The 13,326-nt window shown below is 35.6% G+C and overlaps 1 protein-coding gene across 1 annotated transcript in view; it reads left to right on the top strand.

Moving 5' to 3' along the window:
- The window catches only part of MBOAT1 (membrane bound O-acyltransferase domain containing 1), a 125,930-nt gene that overhangs the window by 72,152 nt on the left and 40,452 nt on the right, over positions 1-13,326 (top strand). The window contains exon 5 of the mRNA XM_001375935.4: positions 11,895-11,950. Coding sequence (XP_001375972.2) covers positions 11,895-11,950 — 56 coding nt within the window. The remainder of the gene's footprint in view (positions 1-11,894; positions 11,951-13,326) is intronic.

Genomic DNA, 13,326 nt, shown 5'->3' with positions numbered 1-13,326 from the left:
GATAGATGTTGGTGTTTAATTGTGAATAAAGATTTAATATATAAGAAGAGTTTGTAAAGAAAGGCATAATGAGAAAGTCTGGAACTAAAGTGTCAGGACAGGTGGAGACACTAGATTTTAGGTGTCACCCATACTTATTGGATTTCACCGACCAAATCCTAAATAACATGGGCTTATTAGGCTGAAGTCCTTAAGTAGAAATTATTAGGGAGTAGCATTGGGATAGAGTTGAAAACATTCAAACTGGCCTTTTGGTTTATTATTGTTTTGGAGGAGTATGATGCTCTAAGTGTATTCACCTAATTTGCTGAGACATTTTCCTTCTATCTACTTCTTTAGTATTACTTTGGTTCCTTTAGGTATATAATGATCTTCTCAGCATTAGAATGGTCTTTCTTTTGGTCATTTCATATGAGGAAGGTGATTCCTACTTGGACCCCCATTCATCATTGGCAATGGATGGTTGAATAAACTTTTATAGAATACTTTTCAAAGTTGGGAGAAGAGGACTTTCACTCTCTCATGGTCAAATATCATCACCATGGGAGGAATAGTTTTAGTTCTCATCATGATAATTGACGTTTGTCACTGTTTATTTTCTTGTCAACATTAGTACGGTACTTTATAATCTCCTTTGATGGAAGTGAACAAGCATTTATTGCACACCTACTCTGTGCAAGGTGCTGTGCTTGTTCAATCCTCATAATCAAGTGAAGTAGGCATTATGACCCCCATTTTACAGTGGAAGAAATTGAGGCACTTAAATTAGATGACTTCCTCAAATCACACAGTTAGTAAATCTCTCAAGTTGGATACAACCTTGGGCTTTCCTGACTTGAGGCTAGCACTCTGCTAAACTCTTCCACCTATCTGCCTCTAGTCACAGGAATCATAATGGAGATCAGCAGACTAACCACTGGAATTTACAGTATGTTTTAAATCACCAGTTTTCATTCTTTCCCCATATCTGAATCTTATTCTGAGCATACAAGCAACCACAGTCTTTTTCAGACTTGCAATAACTTACTGTCACTTTTGCAGTTTTGAAAAATACTCAGTAAACAAGGTTGTTTTTTTCCCTTAGTGGTGAAATGCTGTTTGGATATTAAATGTATAAAATGCATAAGGATATGCATGCTTAACATGGTGGACTTTTCTCTTTTTGAAGCAAGCAATCAAGATCAAACAGAATAATAAAGGATAATTGTTTCTCTTTCTGTCCCTTTAATCACTATATTGCATACAGTAACAGGTCTGTAAGTGGTATTGGATTACACCTTTGTTAGAATCTAAGAAATTTCTTTAGATAAATTATTAAATATATTAGAATACACATTAAAATTTTCCTTGCCTTAAGTTTTATTTATTTGATTAAATTAACAGATTTTGTGGCTTATTAGGGGTCTTAGGATAAGTGTAAGCCATCCTCTTTTATTAGAGGCACTATCCTGTTTGCCATTTCCAACACAGTAGCTAGCTAGGCATGGCAAGACACTGAAGTTCCAGGGGCTAAAGATCTTTGCCAATCTTTATCTTTTACTTGTCCTTGTAATTTTTTCCAGATTCAGCAAAGGGAGTCTGACTTTTCAACAGTGGGAGTAGTCAGTCTATCCTCATTCCCACTGTTATTGGCTTTTCATATGAAACTTGCCACTTATTAGAGTTAGCAATTATAGAAATAGTTATAGGTTTGAAGATCAAGATATTCTGCTCAGCTCAGGAGAAGTTTGGGGAAAAGGTACCTGGAATACAAACAAGAATCAAGTATGGTTCAAATAGTTCCATCCATTGCAGAAAAGAGAAGTCTAAGCAACAATTATAGAATGACTAGAACAGACTAAAGTAACTTATCATTACTTGTACAATCAGTTGAGAATTAAATATTCTGGTTTTACTGGAAAATAGTTTCTGTCTATGGTTAATCAATAAAAATGTATACCTACTATAAGTCAATCACTATAAATAAAAATGCAAAGGATAAAATAATCTCTACTCAGAAGGTGTTTACATTTTAATGAGAGAGAAAGGAAATAACTTTCTACCACCCCCTATTCCTAGCAATTTGGCTGAGAAAGAGAGGGAACATTAGGACAATAACTTAAAGGTATGACAGGCTCTAGTCAATGTATTTTTAAAAAAGTAAAATAAGAACTGGCACATAAAGAGAAGTTGAAGATTCAAGAGACAGGGAGGGATGAAATTTTCTGGAGAAGACCAAAGAGGATAAGATGAAGTATCCATATAAAGAAATCGGCTTTGGCAAGGAGAAGGGCTGCTTCTTTGTTAAAGATGAGCAAAAGAAGAGAAAGATAGATAGATAGACAGAGACTGGGAAACAGAGAGACCTAGAAAGAGACAGAGATAGAGAAACACAGACACAGAAAGAGACAGAGACAGATGGGAGAGAGAGAGAGAGAGAGAGAGAGAGAGAGAGAGAGAGAGAGAGAGAGAGAGAGAGAGAGAGAGTCAAGGTGTCATAGTGAATTCACAGGGGCATCAGGAGATATTTTAAAATTTTCAAAGGAGACATGGTAATAGTCTGTATCTGTTGGACACTGCAAACTACTAGTTTGTGATGGATTGGTTTCAACATAGTGAATACTTTGTGTCATCATTAAGATGATGTTCTCAAATATTTGAGACCTACTTTTTGCTTCCCTAGTAAATTCTCAAATTTAATCTTTTGCAATGCCATATCTTTGTGAAGTAGGGTTCTAAGTAATTTCTGTGATAAAAAAGCAAGAACAGGCAAAAAATCGATATGGAATAGGAAATGAAGATGGCAGTGTCCAATCTGACTCCAAGACTTGATCAATAGTGCAGTGCCCAAAAGGTACCCACATTCCATTAGCTAGTAACTGTGATTATTTAAGAATGAAATAAGAATACCATTTTTTCTTTCAATGTCAGTGTATTTTTTTCAGATGGCTAATAAGTCATTAGGAAATAAATACTTATTAATTGGACTACATGCTACTTCATGCATAAGACTATTAGATTTTTTCTTTAGCTGAGGGGTGACACAAAAGAAATACTGAGACACCAAGGACTTATTGAATAGAGGAAGCCTGGGAACATCTGCATTAATATATATTGGGCATCAGATTGAGATATGGAAGGGAGCTTAGGGGCCATCTAGTCCTGAAGTGTCCAAAACACTACCTACTACACTTGGGAATGTCCAAACCAGATTAAATTATAATTGGGAAATTTTTAACAAAGTAAATAAAAATACTATGGGACATAGATAATGTTAGTTTGTTGTTTTTCAAGTCAATATGGCCTTCAGAGGGCCTTACATATGGTTTAGTGACTCCTGTTTTTATTTGTTTGACACAAGTCCTGCCCACCCTCCTTATTTCAGAGATGAGGGAACTGAGGTTGAAGGAGGTTGTTGCTTGCTGTGATCTGCCCATTTAACAGAGACAGCATTTGGCTAGATCTTTTGACTTTTAAAAATTTGACTTTAAAGGAAAAAAATACATTAGAAAGAGAACACTAAAGCTCAGAGTCATAACTGAGCAGTATGAACCCTTATCTGAATTCAAAAGACCTGTATTCAAATCCTTTATCTATTCCTCCCATGTGGCCTTGTACAAGTCAGTACCCTCTATGGATCACAGGTGTTTTCTCATTTATAGAATGAAGGAATTGGATTAGAGTAAGAGTTCCTAATTGTGTGTGTGTGTGTGTGTGTGTGCTGTGTGTGTGATGTATCCCTTTGGCAATCTCAGAATAATATTTGTTGCCTTACAGCCATCATTGAAGGAAATAACCAAATTTCGGTCAGAGGTTAATGAAAATAAATATGCAACTTTTTCTTAGTCCAAGTTCATAGCCCCTATTCCTGCCATGAACCCCCTTTTTTAGTCAGTGAGCTCCAAGTTAATTCATGATCTCCACAGACTCTTCTAGAATTCTTTGACTGATTGGTAGTAGTTTGATACTGTACCCAATTTGAATATAGTGTAGTTCTCCAGCTTTCCAGAGAATAGGATAATATTTCTTTTTGGTTTCAGAAGTGAGGAAAATCTCCCTCCTGAGGCAGTTGGTGATGTCCTGAATTGAGCTGTTTGCCTCAGTTTCTCCCAACTGTATAAAATGAAAATAATGATAGCACCTATCTTGCAAGATTATTTTGAGTATGAAATGGGGCAATATTTATAGAAGTGCTTAGTATCCTTTTAACCTATCAATACTACTATTAGATCTATTTCCTGAAGTGATCAGGGAAAAAGGAAAAGGAATCTCTGTGTTCCAAAATATTTATGGCAGCTCTCTTTGTGGTGGCAAAGAACTGGAAATGGAGGGGATGCCCATCAGTTGGGGGATAGCTGAACAAGTTGTGGCATATGATTGAGATGGAATACTACTGCATTGTAAGAAATAACCAGCAGGTTAATTAGAAAAATGTGGGAAGCCTTGAATGAAATAATGTAGAATGTGATAAGTGAAACCAAGAAAACACTGTACAGAGTAACAATTTCATTTGAAGAGTAACTGTAAATGACTAAACTGTTTTGAGTAATATGATCATTCAAATCAACTACAAAGGACTTGAGGAAAATGCTATCCACATCCAGAGAAAGAACTGATATGTGCAAGTATGTATTGAATGTTCCACATATGTCTGTATCAAATGTTGACCTTCTTTATTAGTGGGGTTGATAAGAAGGGAAAGAAGGTAACTTGGAACACAAAACTCCTAAAAGGTTCTTAGTATATTGACATATAGTAGCTACTATATAAATACTTCCTCACTTCTCTTCTAGGATTCTTTGCTTGAACCCAGCTGGCATTTAATTAAAACAGAGAATTGCCCTCCTATCATTTGTGGGTTGCTGGTACCAATAGCTCTTCACGTTGATTGAAAAAATGGCACAGGAAACCACCAGAAAGGAAAGCAGTGGCAGCAGACACTTGACCACAGTATTTCCTGCTTTTATCTGGCACCTGTGTTTTCACCTTTATTGGGGCTGCAGGGATGTAATTGCACAAGGCTGCAGCTAAGTGAGCTTGGCTGATGATGGAGGACAATCATTCTGTCTCTGCTTAATCACAGCTTCACTCTGTGAAGACTGGCTGTCTCATTTGAAAAGAAGCCTTTTCAAAGGGTCTCACATTAACTTGTGCATAAATCCTGATGCCTCTTCTGTATCCTGCCAACCAGCCCCTTAGTAATACAGTCATTTCAGATGTACATCTGGGGAGGTGGGGATAGGGCGGGTTAAATACACTTCGTTGGCAGAATAAGCCTGTTAAAAAGTGGAAACATCTTGGAATGAGAGCCTGCTATTTTCCCCTGGGCATGATGGATTGGAGGCTGAATTTTCAGATTCATATACAATGTACTGAATTGAAAAGAATTTTCTTTTCTTTTCTTCTTCTTTTTTGAAATATGAAATATGTGCTAGTCCATTATATTCTGAGTTGCCACACCACAAATCTGAACATAATACTGTCTAGTCCTGAAACAGAGAAGGTCAGAGATTCATAGGATTTAGAATTGGAAAGATGAGTAAACCAAAGCCAAGAGTGCTTACGTGATCTTCTACAAGGTCACACAGGAATTATTATGCTGTAAAATTATGATAAAAACTTAGGTTTGTTGACTCTAAATAAGGATATTCAGAGGAGGAATTATATCTTTTTTCATATTTTTGCAGTTAAGCTTTAGGGCCAGGGTTCTTCATCTTCTTACTATCATAGACCTTTTTGATAGTGTGGTAAAGTCTATAGACCCTTTTTCAGAATGTTTTTTAAATACATATGATAAAATATCTAGTATTACAAAATAAGCCAATTATGATGGAAATAAAAATGTAACTTTTTTTTCCTATCCAGGTTCATATTTCCTATGAAATTGACACATGTACCCTCCAAATTGGAAGACACTCAATGTTATGAACATCTAATTTTTAACCCTCAAGCTAATTCTTTTTTAAAAAAGAATCTCTGATTTAGGGAAATATGTGACTTCCTTTGCTGGAGTCCTTTGAGTCTCCAGAAATTTCTTGCTACTTCCAGGATTCCACTAACCCAAAATAGGGACAAAGAGCCAGAGGAAAATTCCTCAAGGTTGGTCATTAACCATTGTTAATGGGCCAATGATCTCTTTCCTTTTATGCTATGATCTAAGACTCAAAGGTGTGTGAAGGCAGGAGAACCAGACCATAATCCCATGGGTTTTCCTAAGGAAACTTTAAGCCATGATTATATGCTTTGTCTTAGAGTGGGGGAAGTGAGTGAATGCACTGTCACCCAACCAGTCTCATTCTTTTCTACCATCTTCTTGCAGTCAATGCTCAATTAACATAATAGCAAATTTTTACTATAAATAAAAGAAGCAATTGAAATGTGGGTTTTTTAACTTGTTTAACCTAAAACCCCCATTTTTATGATGTAAAAGCCTTCTGAGCCAGTTAAGCTTCTCTCCTGCATGATTACATGGCTGTTTTGGCCTCAGCCCTTTCCCATCTCTTTCCTTTTTTCATTTCTTCCTCTCCTCAGAAATGGGATATTAACCCTGGAGGGAAGATAAAGTTCCTTTTGCTTTTGCCTTTTTAAGATTTTGCTTGTCATTACGACATCTAGAGAAAAAGCTCAGAAATGGTACCACCCTTCCCATATCCAACACAAATTCTTGATTTTAAATTGGTTAAGCGGTTCCCTTGGATACAAACGAAAGGCCCATGATTGATAACTAGGAGCCCTGTATGTGTACAAATTCATGGACAGAATGCAGCCCTTTGGGATTGGAACATTTGACTACTGCTCAGATTCTAAGGCCTCATTGTTTAGAGAAAATTCTTAGTCTGTATCAAGTAGCCATTCATGATGACCCTTCTTGTACTTGTGCCCTTCTTGTACTTGTGATATATACATATGCACGAACTGGGATTGATTTCAGAAAAGAATGGTTGAGCATACATTTATATTTTATTATTAAAAATACATCTTAAATTATATTTTTCTTTGAGTAAAGTATACATTATATAATAATTATAACAATATATCATTATATTATAGATATATTACTGGGTAATTATGTACATATATTTTCCTTCTGGTAATGATGGCTATTAGAATTTTACTTGAGACTTTCTGTATTAGAGAAATTGGTTTTCCAGTTTCTTCTACAGTTTCCAGTCAAAAGCAGTCAATAAACATTAATTACGTATCTACTATGTATTACTCAACCTCATGCCTTAAGGAAAAGAAATAAAAATTTTTTAATGAAATTAATGCTTTTTATACTTATAATTCATAGAATATTATATTCAGATATATCTTTTTCTGTTTTCCATAACCTAATTTATTCTTTTGCTGTTGTAAAATCTTAAACATGTTTCTTCTTTGTGCTATGACAAAAACCTTTAGGCCCCTGGAGGCATTTGTGGATAGATTTTTGGGAGGTTCACAAACTGAGATGAGGGAAAGGAAAAACACCAACATCCTATTTTTACTAACCTTGAACTGAAAAATATTTTCTTCAATTATTTAAAAACATTAATCTGAAAATGTCCAAAGGATTCTTCTTTAGTCTTTCAAAGGGAAGGGTTCTATGATATTAAAAAAAAGTTATGAATCTTAATGTGAACAATAATGTGCATCTCTTTTCCTTAAAATTTTAAATTCTCAACTATCTTCTTGTTATAAATTTACTACTGTGAAGATGCTTTAATTCATTATTTGCTTATTTTTCTTCCTTCCTCTTAAGTTATTTGAAATTTAGAAGATTTATACCAGAAAGTGTTCACCTACCAACCTCAATGAATAACTGTAAAAATCATTCTTGACGACTTGATCATTTTAAATTCCATCCAGCTCATGCAGGATACAGGGTGACTGTACATGAGATGCAATAGCAAATGGCTTTTTTTCTCTCAGCAGAGGGGCAATATGGCTTCATGGTCCATTTGTTCTTTTTTCTAATTTGCTTATTCTTTCAGAACCAAACTGAAATTAGGAAATGAATTGATCCCCTTTGTTAACCTAGGTTACTCACCTAGAGAATACCTACCCAAGAATACATTTCAAGTTTTTCACAATTAAAGATACAACTGGGAAGGCTAGAACTTCTCATCTTGTGGCTTGTCCTCAAAGCATTTAGGCTTTCAGGAATATTAAGAGACTTGTAGAAAATAAGCTGTTTCTCCATAAAGGTCATCTCTCAGATTCATCCTGTGGAGTAAGTGAAGCATTTGCAGTAAAACACATTTCACTCTTGGTTAGTCATTCATTCAGGGTCCCAGGTCAAATTTCTCCATTGGGAGAGAATATCTACAAAAGGAAGGGACATCAAAAAGTAATGTTACAGGTCTTAATTTTGATGATGTTGACATTGTATTTGGGATCAAAGCTCAAAGTAAAAGTATAGTTGAAGAGAAATCATTTTTATCTAGAAAATAACTGGAGGAACATTGTCTAATGCTATGCTTTCCAATGAACATGACTGGTTACAGTAGAATGGTTTTCTGATTTCCACAGTAGCTCAGTGATTACCTTCTACCTATTTCCACGTAGCTTAAGGATTACTTTCTACAGGAAGTCTTTTCTAATCTTTTCAACTATTATCCCCAAATATTGTCTCAAGTACAGGTAGATAACATAGTGGATAGAGGGTCTGGCATGGAGTCAGGAAGACCTGAGTTCAAATTTGGCCTCAGACAAATTTGGCCAACTGTGTGGTTCTGGGAACGTCACTTACATCAGTTTCCTTATGTATAAAATGAGGATAATAATAGTGTCTACCTCCCAGGTCTGTTGTGAGAATCAAAGGAGATAATTTTAAAGTGCTTAATATAGTATGCCTGGAACCTACTAAGCAGTGTATTAATGTTAGCTATTATAATTAGATATGAAATGAGGGAATATTCATAAAAATCACTTAACATAGTTCTGTAAGGGTTAAATTAGGAGTTTTGACAAAATAAGAAAGCAGCTTTTAAATAATTTAACAATTTAGTTTAATTAAAATAGAGATAGTAAAAGAATATAGTAAAATAAATATAGCAAAGGAGAGAAATATAGGAAAGAGGTAGAGGAAGAAAATTTCCCAATGTCTATACTAGTTATCCTATAACAGCCCAAACCAAAAGCTCCAAACCCAAAAGCCAAAAAGCCCTCTAAAGGCTAAATCCAAAAAGTCCTCTCAGTAAGCTCAGGCCCACCTTTATATTCCAGCAACTAAATGCCAACTACGAACCCAACACACTTACAGCAGCCAACTTCCCTGAAATGCCAGCCCTAACTGTCAGCAACTGATCCCTTTTATCACCTTTTCCTGTCTCTATGGTTCCTCCTTCCTGTTTCAATGGTTTCTACTTCCTGTAACTGTGGACTGGTTAATCCCCACATATCTCTATGGTAAGAGGACCTCCAGGTCTCCTATTAAATTAAAAAAGGAATAAAGAATTATTTTTTACAGTTCCTAGCACATACTAGAAGCTGTATAAATTCTTCTTCCCTTCCTTTCCCTTCCCTTCTCCCAAACTGTTATTACCCTTAAAAAAAAAAAAAACTCCCTTGTATTTTATCCTTTTTTTTACCTATTGTATTTATCTTTCCCCCCCCCACCCCCAATTACCTTATATTTTGGAATCAACACTAACTTTGCAAGGAGGAAAAGTGGCAAAGGCTAGGCAATTGAAGTTATGTGAATTAAGTAAATACCCAGTCACCAGCTAGCAAGAGTCTGAGGTCAGATTTGAACCCAAGACCTCCTATACCCTGTCCTGGTTCTCTATCTATTAAGTCACCTAACTACCCTCCTTTCCATTTTCTCTCTCAGATGGGTAGGCAGTTGGTGGGGATGCCAGGCTCCTACTTCTTAGGTTTATAGTTCTATGGCTCCTAAATTTTTCCTTGCTACCCAGGACAATGGTTGTATGTTTAGGATAGAAGCAAAACCAGTGATCTGGGTTTTCTTTTATCCTCAGAGCTCTTAGAATCAGGGAACTGCTCTCTGCGGTGGCTGTGGGGACCAGACAGGAAATAGGACTGGTGATCTGAATAACTTTGTTATTCCCAGGGATCTTAGACTCAGAGTTCTGGCGATTCTCTATCCATAACTATGGGGAGGTATTGGAGGAGGTTTGCCTCGACTGGCATATGCCATCTCTTTTCTTTCCCTCAGACTGTCTTCCTGCTTCAGCTAGTTCGGCTTGATGTTTATCTTGCATTTTCACACATACACACATATAAATACATGTGGGTAATCAGCTGAAAGATATGCAATATTTTAAATACATTATCTCATTGAACTGCACATCATCCCTATAAGTGAATAGAGTATTATCTCCATTTTATATGAGGAAATTAGCTTAAGAAAATATAATGACTTGCCCAAGATAGGAAAACTAAGACTTGAAACCATGCCTCTAACTCCCCAAACTTCCCAAAGTTCTGAAAATTTCCTTCTACCACTGAATTCATGATATGATTGAACTTCCTGATGCTAGTTCTTAACATATTACCTTAGGAGTGTCACATATCCATGTAAGAGAGAAGAGAGAGATTACTTTCTTCTTTTGATAGGCAAGAAAACTGAAGCCCAAAGGGATTATTTCCACTTGATGTTCTTTTTGGGACCCTGTTTTTTTCCCCCCAATTAGCAGCCATTCCATGATTAGGAAAGACATTACAATCTTATTTATCTTATAATAATTTTATTATCAGCTAATAGTGGTTTGGTAGATTGTAGATTGATTAGAACATTAATTGCAACATTTTAAGAATCAAGGTACCTTGGGAATTTTTTCTTCTAGAGCAAAAATACAAAATTTATAGATGCTTTTCTGTAGTTACCTCTGCTCATAGGATTAGAGATTAAAAATGAAAAGAAGCTGAAAGATCATCTAGTTAACTTCCTCATTTTACAGAAGGAGAAATTGAGGACCAGGTTGAAGGGTCTATAAAAATTGGCAACTAGTAGCAGAACTAGGTACAAAACATTTGTCCTTTCAATACAAATCCATCATTTTCACCACTATTATTTGTTCTAAGAGGAAAACTTTACTGTCAATGAAGACTTACATAAGAAATCTCACTGACTTTGTCATTTATGGAATATTTAGTATTTCTTTTCTTTAGTCCTTGTTTCTCTTCAAAATGTTGAAGTTTTTAGCATGGTGGCATAATAGCCATTGGAATGAGGATAGGAGCTAAAGAATCCCATAATGCAAAAACCATCAGTTAGGAATTTTTGCTGCTAATCATTTTGCACACTGCAATTGAATTGTTAGAGTCTGATTATAGTCTGATCCTGGGATTTGTGGGATTCATTTTACCTCTCAAGTAGATCTTGAGTTCTCAGTCAACATTTGCTGGTGTCCCTGAGTTACTATCTTTTAATGAATATTGTTACTCCTTTATCACAGGATTGTTTTTTTTTTAAGGCCAGGAAATGGGAAATTAGATGGATTCAAAAGATGAAGTTACACTTACAGAAAGTAAATGAGTTTAGTTCACATATAAATCTTTATTTAAAGATAATTAGAAAAAGAGATGCCACTTTTTTTTTTGTCTTTGATGTGTTTTGGTCTCAAGCCAGATCTTTTTTCCTATCACTGAATGTCTCTGATTATAGTTTATCTGTGGTTGTGGAAATTATTATTTTAAAATAAATCTATAATATTGTCACCATCTTTTTTTGTTGTAAAATATCCAGGGCATATCCAAATGACCTCTGGAAGTCTTTTATTGCTGTTTGTGATTTATTCTATGATCTTTTATGTATTTATAAAAGTTCTTTGACACGAGATAAACTCTTTATTTCAAGTTTTAGGGTTCTAATGATTATTATAATTATTATTGCATGATATAATTAGAATTAGCTTTCCATCTGTGTCATGTGTGGAAGGGCTCACATCTTCTGTATCTTTACTTTGTAGGCCACTGATGATTGTGACCCAGAAGATCACAACCCTGGCGTTCCAAATTCACGATGGTGAGGAAATACTCTCCTCATGGCTGTGTTGCCACTAAGGCCACTTTTCCTTACATTATATTGGTGATCAGCTATCTATAAAGGATTATTTCATCATCTTGTTGGTGGTTCTGTGGCTCACAAATTAGTCCCGACTTCTTCAGCGTCTTTGTACTTAAGACAATACTTCAAATTTACTGAAATATTTTTGCTGAGAGGAGAGACTTTTCTCTTTATCTTGACAAAATCTATCTTTCTGGTGACATTCTTTCTCTTCCATTATAAGTGCTATAAAAGAGAAGTGACACCTTCTTTGCTTCACTCCAATCCTAGGAAAGTTAAAAATACTCCAAGATTAAGCACTTGAACTGTTAAACATTTTAGAAAAGAATATTTTAATTTTTTCCATGTCCCTTCTCCTAGACTTGAATGGGAATAGTAAGACAATGGAAAACCTTGGAAGAGATACTTCTGAGGGCACAACAAGGGATATTTTCTTCTCATCAATTTATTATTTAGGAGAAGAGTAAGTTCTTATTATTGGGCTCCAAGAAATGGATCATAGATGGTGAGCCAAAAAAGACTTAAGATATGTGGCCAAATTAAATAGCAGCTGTCTCCCCTTTGAGAGGGGAGGTCTCCACTCTTTCTCCCCCTCTCTCTATATTGACAGTCTTAAGGCTTTATTACAGATGCCATCCTAGTCTAAGACTATCATTTTACAAATTGGGAAACTGAAGCCAATAAAGCTACAATGCCCATGCTCACAAAAGTGGGATTTGAATACAGATCTTTTTTTTTTTCAACTCTTATCTTCCATCTTAGAATCAGTACTGGGTATTGGTTCTAAGGCAGAAGAGTGGTAAGGGCTAGGCAATGGAGGTTAAGTGACTTGCCCAGGGTCACACAGCTGGGAAGTGTCTGAGGTCAGATTTGAACCCAAGACGTCCCATCTCTGGGCCTGACTCTCAATTCACTGAGTCACCCATCTGCCCCCTGAATACAGATATGATTTTTTTTTTTGCCAGTAATCTTGCCATGGTAACTTGTGAGGATATAATTTCCTCTAAAAAAAGAGTTTTCAAAAATAATGGCTCACATTGGTCCTTAGCAATACATAAAATATTTCCCTCAGAACAACCCTATTGACTGAGTAGTATTGCTATGCTCTTTTTTTTTTTTTTGTAGAAGAGGAAACATATTTGTAATTCATATAAATGACTTGCCTATTAGCTTATACAGCTGGTACATGGAAGAGTCAGGCCTTTGGATTTTGACTTCTTAGTTGTACAGCACACTACTTTCCAAAACTTTGCTTAAGAGGTGCTAGATACCTTTAGAAAAACTCTTTTTCAGTAGTTACACAGCACTGCTTTGGTAAAAACAAAATTAATGTT

Source organism: Monodelphis domestica, chromosome 3 (genome assembly GCF_027887165.1).
Source record: "Monodelphis domestica isolate mMonDom1 chromosome 3, mMonDom1.pri, whole genome shotgun sequence".
Classification (NCBI taxonomy): domain Eukaryota; kingdom Metazoa; phylum Chordata; class Mammalia; order Didelphimorphia; family Didelphidae; genus Monodelphis; species Monodelphis domestica.
This window is presented reverse-complemented; position numbering and strand designations above follow the sequence as displayed.